At 43.2% G+C, this 10,482-nt stretch overlaps 1 protein-coding gene across 1 annotated transcript; it reads left to right on the top strand.

Moving 5' to 3' along the window:
- The first annotated feature begins 4,014 nt into the window (after nt 1-4,014).
- On the top strand, nt 4,015-5,669 carry LOC138657584 (vomeronasal type-2 receptor 26-like). Its single transcript, XM_069745339.1, has 3 exons — nt 4,015-4,117; nt 4,458-5,230; nt 5,544-5,669. The coding sequence occupies exons 1-3, from the start codon at nt 4,015-4,017 to the stop codon at nt 5,667-5,669; spliced, it is 1,002 nt and encodes a 333-aa protein (XP_069601440.1).
- The last annotated feature ends 4,813 nt before the right edge of the window (nt 5,670-10,482 follow it).

Below are 10,482 nucleotides of genomic sequence, written 5' to 3' on the forward strand. Positions count from 1 at the left end.
AACCCTAACCCTAGCCCTAACCCTAGCCCCAACCCTAACCCTAGCCCTAACCCTAGCCCTAACCCTAGCCCTGATGGGAAAATGGAAATAAATACTTTTTTTTAATTTTATTATTTTTCCCTAACTAAGGGGGTGATGAAGGGGGGTTTGATTTACTTTTATAGCGTTTTTTATATTGGATTTTTATGATTGGCAGCCGTCACACACTAAAATACGCTTTTTTTATAACAAAAAAGTTTTTGCGTCTCCACATTTTGAGACCTATAATTTTTCCATATTTTGGTCCACATAGTCATGTGAGGTCTTGTTTTTTGTGGGACGAGTTGACATTTTTTTATTGGTAACATTTTTGGTCACGTGACAGTTTTTGATCACTTTTTATTTCGATTTTTGTGAGGCAGAATGACCAAAAACCAGCTATTCATGAATTTCTTTTGGGGGAGGCGTTTATACCGTTCCGCATTTGGTAAAGTGGATGAAGCAGTTTTATTTGTCGGGTCAGTACGATTACAGCGATACCTCATTTATATCATTTTTTTATGTTTTGGAGCTTTTATATGATAAAAGCTATTTTATAGAAAAAATAATTATTTTGGCATCGCTTTATTCTCAGGACTATAACTTTTTTATTTTTTTGCTTATTATGCTTTGTGGCAGCTCATTTTTTGCGGGACAAGATGACGCTTTCAGCGGTATCATGGTTATTTATATCCGTCTTTTTGATCGCGTGTTATTCCACTTTTTGTTTGGTGGTATGATAATAAAGCGTTGTTTTTTGGCTCGTTTTTTTTTTTTTTCTTACGGTGTTCACTGAAGGGGTTAACTAGTGGGCCAGTTTTATAGGTCGGGTCGTTATGGACGCGGCGATACTAAATATGTGTACATTAATTGTTTTTTTTAGATAAAGAAATGTATTTATGAGAATATTTTTCTTTTATTTATTTATTTAGTAATTTTTTTTTTTACACATGTGGAAATTTTTTTTTTAACTTTTTTACTTTGTCCCAGGGGGGGACATCACAGATCGCCGATCTTACAGTTTGCACAGCACTCTGTAAGATTGGCGATTTCACTGACATCGCTGCAGGCTTACCAGCACCTGCAGGCGACCCGGAAGTACTCCCTGCAGGACCCGGATGCAGCCCCGCGGCCATTTTGGATCCGGGGACTGCAGGGAGAAGACGCTCGGTACACGGTGAGTACATCACCGTGTACCGATGCTTCCCTGTACCGCCGGCACATCGCGATCATCTTTGATCGCGGTGTGCCGGGGGTTAATGTGCCGAGAGCGGTCCGTGACTGCTCCTGGCACATAGTGCCAGATGTCAGCTGCGATAGTCAGCTGACACCCGGCCGCGATCGGTCGTGCTCCCCCCGTGAGCGCGGCCGATCGCATATGACGTACTATCCCGTCACTGGGAATTAAGTCCCAGGTCACCTGGACGGGATAGTACGTCATATGGGATTAAAGGGTTAAAGTAATGATGGCCACTCGCTTTTCTTTACTTGCTTGCTTTTTTCTTGCCATAATACAAATTCCAACAGTCTATTCAGTAGGACTATCAGCTGTGTATCCACCAGACTTCTGCACAACATAACTGATGGTTCCAACCCCTTTTATGAGGCAAGAAATCCCACTTAATAAACCTGACAGGGCACACCTGTGAAGTGACAATCATTCCCGGTGACTACCTCTTGAAGCTCATCAAGAGAATGCCAAGAGTGTGCAAAGCAGTCATCAAAGCAAAAGGTGGCTACCTTGAAGAACCTAGAATATAAGGCATATTTTCAGTTGTTTCACACTTTTTTGTTAAGTATATAATTCCACATGTGTTAATTCATAGTTTTGATGCCTTTAATGCGAATGTACAATTTTCATAGTCATGAAAATACAGAAAAATCTTTAAATGAGAAGCCGTGTCCAAACTTTTGGTCTGTACTGTAGCTATTAGCTCCTCTAGTGTGGCGGGAATCTCCCTGGTGGCCAAAACGTCCTTCACATGGTCAGCCAGCCCCCTCCAAAATACAGGAATGAGGGCTTTATGCGGCCATTCCAACTCTGATGCTAAAGTCCGGAAGTGGACGGCAAAATGACTGACCATGGACGAGCCCTGCCAGCAGTCGGAGCGCCGTATCATAGATTACCCGAGGTCCTAAAAAGACCTGTTTCAGTGTGCTCAGAAACAGCGGAGCACTCGGCACCACATGATCGTTGCGCTCCCACAGCGACGTAGCCTACTCCAACTCCCTGTCCGACAGGAGGGATATAATGAATCCCACCTTTGCCCGCTCTGTGGGAAAACATGCAGCCAGGAGCTCGAGGTGTATAGCGCACTGGCTCACGAATCCCCTACACAGCTTACTGTCACCAGTAAACTTATCTGGCAGTGGAAGGCGGGATAAGGTCGGTACAGGGGTGGCAGTGGACAAATTTGCTGCAGCCACGTGTTATGATCTGGTGGCCTAGGAGCAGCATGAGATGTACTCTGGAGAAGGTGGTACCTGTACTGACCGCGGACCCTGAACTTAACACCGCAACTAGAAGCAGCCATGGGATGTACCTAACTCTCCCTAGACAGCTCGACACAGCCTGAGGACTAAATACCCCTAAAGATAGAAACGGGAAAACTATCTTGCCTCAGAGAAAACCCCCAAAGGATAGACAGCCCCCCACAAATATTGACTGTAAGAGGAGAGGGAAATGACATACGCAGACTGAAATCAGGATTTAGCATAAGAGGCCATTCTAGCTAGAAAGAAAAGTATAGGACAGAGTACTAAGCGGTCAGTATTAAAACACTAGAAAATATCCACCACAGACCATACAAAATCTCCACATCTGACTAAAGACATGGAGGGTATATCTGCATCTCCAGAGATACAGCTTGGCTATATAAATCCTTACACAGCCCAAGCTGGACAAGACAAAACATATAAATGCACTGAACTATAAGGCCCACAGCATGTGGACAGCAAAAACAAAGCCAGAACTTATCTTTGTAGAAATGAACAGCAAAAATAGGAGAGACCAGGCAGGATGTGAATCCTCCAAAAACAATGGACAACTGGCACTGACTAAAGAAACAATCAAGACTAAATAGCCCAGTCCAAAGCACTAAGTGGACACACCTGATGAATGCTGCGATCCAAGACAGCAGCACTACCACTCATAACCACCGGAGGGAGCCCAAGAGCAGAATTCACTAACACCACGCTAGAAGCCTGAACACACAGGTGAAACAAACACACAGGTGATTCACAGAAGTTGTTAACATTAAGCCATGAAAATAAAAAAATCACATTTTTCCCAGATAAATCTTATTTAGCTCCAAGTTTTGCATTATCATAACGGTAAAAAGAGAAATTGCTCCATACAGTTTGATGTGCAATTTCTCCTGAGTGCGCAGACACTCAATATGTGGAGGAAAACTATTGTTTGGGTGCACAGTAGGGCTTGGAAGGAAAGGAGCACCATTTGACTTTTTGATTGTAAACTATAGTGGACTAATTAGCGTTTGCCATTTCGCATTTGGAGAGCCCCTGAAATGCCTAAACAGTGGAAACCCCTAACAAGAGACACTATTTTGGAAACTAGACTCCTTATAGAACTTATTTAGATGTGCATTGAGCACCTTGAATCCAAACGTGTTTCACAGTAGTTTATAAAGTTAAGCCGTGTAAATTAAAAAAAAAATCAATTTTTCCCAAATAACTCATATTTAGCTCCATATTTTGCATTTTCATAATGGTAACAAGAGAAATTGCTCCATACAATTTGTTGTGCAATTTCTCCTGAGTACATTGATACCCCATGTATGGGGAAATACTGCTGTTTAGGTGTTCGGCAGGGCTTGGAAGGGAAGAGACACCATTTGACTTTTTGAATGTAAACTATGCTGGGATGATTAGCAGTTGCCATGTCGCGTTTGAAGAGCCCCTGATGTGCCTAAACAGTGAAAAACCCCCACAAATTACACCACTTTGGAAACTAGACCCCTTTGGGACCTTGTATACATGTGTATTGAGCACCCTGAGCTGGGGGTCTCCATGGAGAACATCAGAACAGCACGATCGCATCACGTTGTCCTGATGGAAGTGCGCAGGGAGCCCCCTCCCTGTGCGATGCTTCTCCATGTCGCTGTCACTACTGACAGCTGCATCAGAGGGATAAAATTAAATGCCCACAATCAGTGCTAGCACCAATCATGGGCATTGCTGCAGGGTGTCAGCTGTCATATACAGCTGACACCCACACGCGTTCGCAGCGGCGCTCAGCCTGAGGCTGCGTGATCAAGTTTGTATGTTCTAGCGCTGCAGTGTGCTGCCTTATTTACTTAACTATGAAAAAAACACTGGCATATATATGGCACCATAGAAAATAAGTATGTTTTGTATCCATGGGAAAAAATGGTTAGAACATGTATGTGCCTTAATGAGACTTGTTTTATTTTTCACAGACAGTGAAATCTGTCACAGATGTCCTGATGACAAGTGGCCTGACGAGAAGAAAGTGAAATGTGTCCCTAAAACGTATGAATTTCTCTCTTATGAGAAGGATGATATTGTGATTATTTTTACCTTCACATCAATATTACTATCTGTAGTAACTATATTAATATTAGGGATATTTATCCATTACTGGGAAACGCCTATTGTGAAGGCAAATAATCGGATCGTGAGCTTCATCCTTCTGGTCTCCACCTTTCTGAGCTTCATGAGTATTTTCTTGTTTCTTGGTCCTCCTGTTGACGTAACCTGCATGCTTAGACAGATTATATTTGGAATATCCTTATCTATTTCTCTATCTTCCATACTCTCTAAAACTATCACAGTATGCATTGCTTTCAAAGCCACAAAACCCAACAGTGTCTGGAGGAGGTGGATTGGACTGAAGACATCTAAATATGTGGTGGTGACCTGCTCCTCAGTTCAGGTTCTTATTTGTGTTTTCTGGATCTCTCTCCATCCTCCATATCGGGAGTATGACATGACTCTTTATACCGATCGGATCATCATTCAGTGTAATGAAGGCTCGGATATCTGGTTCTACTCCATGTTGGGTTATCTGGGGCTCCTGGCAGCTTTGAGCTTTGTTCTGGCTTTCATGGTGAGGACATTACCGGACAATTTTAATGAGGCCAAGTACATCACCTTTAGCATGCTGGTGTTCTGTAGCGTCTGGATTTCCATGATTCCGGCTTATCTTAGCAGCAAAGGGAAGTATATGGTGGCAATGGAAATATTCGCTATACTGGCCTCAAGTGCAGGATTATTATGCTGCATATTTTTCCCAAAATGCTATATAATATTAATTAAACCTAATATATATATCAATAAAAATTGCTAAGATCATTCCTTTCACATTAGAGGTATCAAAGTTAAGGGCTATGAAATGTTTTAGAGAAAGTCTATCACCTTAGGATGCTAATGAAACTATTTATGAACTTCTATAGTTAAAAATATATTTAGATTAAAATTTTAAACTTTTTAGTTGCCTAAAGTTATTTACTTTTTTTTGTAAATGATAAATGATTATTGTTCAGTACAGCCTTGGCATGACCAAGGGCTCAGAGCACCATTACGACTCAAGTAGATGCTGTGAGACCTTCCTCAGTGGCTTTGCACCTCTGCGTGGACCTTGCAGGAGCCCAGCCATGCCCATGCAGTAACTGCGGACTCTCATCGCTGGCTCCTGTCTGCATTACTGCACCAACTGGCTGCCACAGAAATTAGCCAGCGGTGGGAGCCTACAGTATATGAGCATGGCTGGGCTCCTGCAGAGTCTATGCAGAGGTGCAGAGTCACTGATTAAGTTTAAGTGGTGCTTGCATGAATACTGTCAGTCAAAATATCATTAACTGCTAGTGTTGAGCATTCCGATACCGCAAGTATCGGGTATCGGCCGATACTTGCGGTATCGGAATTCCGATACCGAGATCCGATACTTTTGTGGTATCGGGTATCGGTATCGGATCCATAGTGAGGTGTAAAATAAAGAATTAAAATAAAAAATATTGTCATTGTCAGGCACTAAACTCCTCATTCTAGAAATTTAGGACCTGAGGAATGAAGTTGCGGCTTCTGATTGGTCGCGTGGCGGTCACATGAGCGGCACGCAACCAATCAGAAGACGCGACGTCATTCCTCAGGTCCTAAACGCGATCATTTTAAACAAAGAAGCCGGCCGGTTACCCGCGGTGATGTCCAGGGGCCGCCGGAGAGGTGAATATATCAATATTTTTTATTTTAATTCTTTATTTTACACATTAATATGGATCCCAGGGCCTGAAGGAGAGTTTCCTCTTCTTCAGACCCTGGGAACCATCAGGATACCTTCCGATACTTGGTGTCCCATTGACTTGTATTGGTATCGGATATCGGTATCGGCGATATCCGATACTTTTCGGGTACTATCCGATACTGATACTTTCAAGTATCGGACGGTATCGCTCAACACTATTAACTGCACAATCTGTAAATTGAAGCACTATAATTATACACTGAGAACTGTAACAATTCTTTTGCTGGGTGTCCCAGGAACAGGGGCTCCTTCTCTAATGCTAGGGGCGTCTGAGCTTGCCCTGTTCCCCCGATTACTTCTGATTCTGAAGATTCTGTGGCCACGTACCATGCCTTGGCTCCTAAATTCACCCTCAGTCTGTATTCTTCCCCACCCATGGAACAACCAAATACCGAACCACCATGGAACATGCCTTTATTTATCAGACTGGCAACAATACAAAATATAAAAATAGTATAATATAAAAAAAATTGCAAAATTTCCGCATGGACAGGATTCCACAATAATCATACTCAGCCAAATTGCCCCCCAAAAAAAAGGAAATATATACTTTTTTAATTGTACATATCTTAAAGTGCAAAAGGTATCAAAATGAAGTAAAATTAATTTCATAAAAAAGTGCACAAAATAAGTGCAAAATTTGCATAAAAGAGGCTCAAAACCATTATATAAAAAGTGCCCAGGAGTGCATAATACAAAATAAAATATAATACTAGCGCACACAAATTACAATAAAGTTGTTTAACAAGTGCCCAAGTGCGTAGACCTCTATGAAGGTTTAACACCATGTGACCAATATCAGAGATTATGATAGCACAATATATTACTTATATATACCTGGGGGGTAGGCTGAGACCTGGACCTGCGGGCGCCCGACACACGTTTTGGAGGTATATCCTCCCTGATGAAGGGAGAATGATATGTACAATTAAAAAAGTATATATTTCCTTTTTTTTTGGGGGGGGGGGGCAATTTGGCTGAGTATGATTATTGTGGAATCCTGTCCTTGCGTAAATTTTGTAATTTTTTTTATATTATACTATTTTTATATTTTGTATTGTTGCCAGTCTGATAAATAAAGGCATATTTTGTAATATTCCCATGTTTTTTGACTATCTGGTGATTTCATGTTCCATGGTGGTTCGGTATTTGGTTGTTTCTTTCCAGTGGTAGTCACTGTTTTTTCACAGTACACCCTAATCACTAGCCTATCTTACATTATTTTCCTGGATATAGGGCTGAATATATATAAAAAATTATTTTGATAAAATAAGGGTATACTGTGTGGTATCTAACCCACTCATGGAAGACAGGAGTAGTGGTGTACCATAATACACCAAACAGACTAACAAAGTAATACGGACAGGGGTAACAAAAAATGCCAAACACACAAATATACTCATACAGATAACAGATTAATGTACTGGGGAGTGTAGGATGGGGATAAACCAAAGTAGGAGAAGAAAGGAAATTATCAAACACTCAAAACCTAGCAACAATCACAGATAAACCCACCAAACACCTCCTACACAACCATCAACAACATCCAGCCATGCAGCATAAGCTATCTCTAGGCCCAGCCATGGCCCAGATTATACAGGAGATGGGAGTGGCTAACAATGAACAGCTGAGAGCCTTCATGCAGGAAAGCTTCCAGGAGCTCTCAACTAAACAGATTAACCCCTGCACTGCCAAAAGAAATTTACCCAGCTTAATATGAAAGGGAAGTTCTTCTAATCAGTGCAGGAGTAGAATAAATCAGATGTTGTGATCCTCTGGCTCCTCTCTGTTGTGGTAAACTCGTGATAAGAATATTGCAATGCTAGGTGTGCACTGAAGCTCTTAATTATACAAAAGACATACATTTTTATGACAACTACTAGATGGTGGCCTGATTCTAACGCATCGGGTATTCTAGAATATGTATGTCCACGTAGTATATTTCCCAGCCACGTAGTATATTGCCCAGCCACGTAGTGTATTGCCCAGTGACGTATTATATTGCCCAGCCACGTAGTATATTGCCCAGCCACGTAGTTCACGTAGTATATTGCCCAGTCGCATAGTATATTGCCCAGCTACGTAGTATATTGCCCAGCTTGCCCAGTCACATAGTATATTGCCCAGCCACGTAGTATATTGCCCAGTCATGTAGTATATTGCCCAGCCACGTAGTTCACATAGTATATTGCCCAGTCACATAGTATATTGCCCAGCTACGTAGTATATTGCCCAGCCACGTAGTATACAGCACAGAGTCACGTAGTATACAGCACAAAGCCACGTAGTAAACTGCTCAGTCACGTAGTATGCACCATATCCTTGTTAAAAAAAGAATTAAAATAAAAAAGTTACATACTCACCTCCTGGAGCCTCCGGATCGAAGCGGCCGGTTCCCAATGCTTGTCGCGCGCTCCGGTATGAAGATTGCATTGTGGTCTCACGAGATGATGATGTAGCCGTCTCGCGAGACTGCATGTCATCATCTCGCGAGACCGCAATGCATGCAGCGGTCACCGGGGCGTCACGAGGAGCATCGGTAACCGGCCGGTTCGATCCGGAGGCTCCAGGAGGTGAGTATGTAACTATTTTTTATTTTTTTTATTATTTTTAACATTAGATATTTTTACTATTCATGCTGCATAGGCAGCATGAATAGTAAAAAGTTGGTCACACAGGGTTAATAGCAGTGTAAACTGAGTGCGTTACACTGCGGTCAACGCTGCCATTAACCCTGTGTGAGCGCTGACCGGAGGGGAGTATGCGGGCGCCGGCACTGACTGCAGAGAAGGAGCGACCATTTTCTTCCGGACTGTGCCCGTCGCTGATTGGTCATGGCTGTTTTGCCACAACCAATCTTCGACATGGATTTCCATGACTGACAGAGGCCGCAATCAAAGAATATCCGTGACAGACAAAAGGACAGACGGAAGTGACCCTTAGACAATTATATAGTAGATTCTGCGAAAATCTCTGCTACTGATATGACTTAAATAGGGGCTAAGACTCCTACATACCTGTATAAGTGGTTCATTTAAAATTATGGGTTAACAGACTATTTTTAAAGAAACCTGTCATCAGTTTTGTGGCGCTCAATCCTTAGGCACCGAAAAATAATAACAGTTGCCCTCTGTACAAATAACTATGTTTTTCCTGAAAACTTAATTGATAAGTTTCTCCATATGCACAAATAGGAGAAATCTATAATATAACGCTGGGAGCGTCACTCTGTCCGAAGCCTTTATAGACTGCACAAGCGCAAGCGCCGGCGCAGTCTGGGCCTCACAGAGTGACGCTCCCGGGAGATCGCGGTATGCGTTCAAACTGAATGCACACCGCGATCTCCAACAGAGAAGCAGGGACCGCCAGGAGGGTGAGTATCGGCCATATTCACCTGTCCTTCGTTCCACCGCTGCATGCCACCATCTTCCCGGTCCTCGGCCTGTGACCTTCAGTTCAGAGGGCGCGATGATGCGCTTAATGTGCGCCGGCGCCGCCCTCTGACTGACCAGTCACAGTCAGAGGACCGGGAAGATGGCGGCGCGCAGCGGTGGAACGGAGGACAGGTGAATATAGTAAGTGCTGGGGGGCCTGAGCTGGCGGTGATACCGGCACCTGACCCCCACAACGCACCGGTGTCCCCACCTGCTCAGGCCCCCCAGCACTCGGCGCCCAGCGACGATAGGTGAGTATGTTTTTTTTTTTTTTAATATATATTGCAGCAGCATACGGGGGCATATAGAATGGAGCATGTTAAGGGGCCATCAACCATAATGGAGCAGTGTACGGGGGCATATACAATGGAGCATGTTAAGGTGGCCATCAACCATAATGGAGCAGTGTACGGGGGCATATAGAATGGAGCATGTTAAGGGGGCCATCAACCATAATGGAGCAGTGTACAGGGGCATATAGAATGGAGCATGTTAAGGGGGCCATCAACCATAATGGAGCAGTGTATGGGGGCATACAGTATGGAGCATCTTATGGGGCCATAAACCATAATGAAGCAGTGTATGGGGGCATATAGTATGGAGCATCTTATGGGGGCCATAAACCTTTATGGAACAGCGTACGGGGCATACACTATGGAGCATCTTATGGGGGCCATAAACCAAAATGGAGCAGTGTACGGGGGCATATACAATGGAGCATCTTATGGGGCCATAAACCATAATGGA

This window comes from Ranitomeya imitator, chromosome 1 (genome assembly GCF_032444005.1).
Source record: "Ranitomeya imitator isolate aRanImi1 chromosome 1, aRanImi1.pri, whole genome shotgun sequence".
In the NCBI taxonomy this organism is placed as follows: domain Eukaryota; kingdom Metazoa; phylum Chordata; class Amphibia; order Anura; family Dendrobatidae; genus Ranitomeya; species Ranitomeya imitator.

Coding starts and splice junctions, on each gene's coding strand:
- LOC138657584 (XM_069745339.1), top strand. CDS start 4,015: ATGTGTATTGAGCACCCTGAGCTGGGGGTCTCCATGGAGAACATCAGA. Junction 4,118..4,457: donor GCGCAGGGAGCCCCCTCCCT/GTGCGATGCTTC, acceptor TATTTTTCACAG/ACAGTGAAATCTGTCACAGA. Junction 5,231..5,543: donor GCAAAGGGAAGTATATGGTG/GCAATGGAAATA, acceptor ATTATTGTTCAG/TACAGCCTTGGCATGACCAA.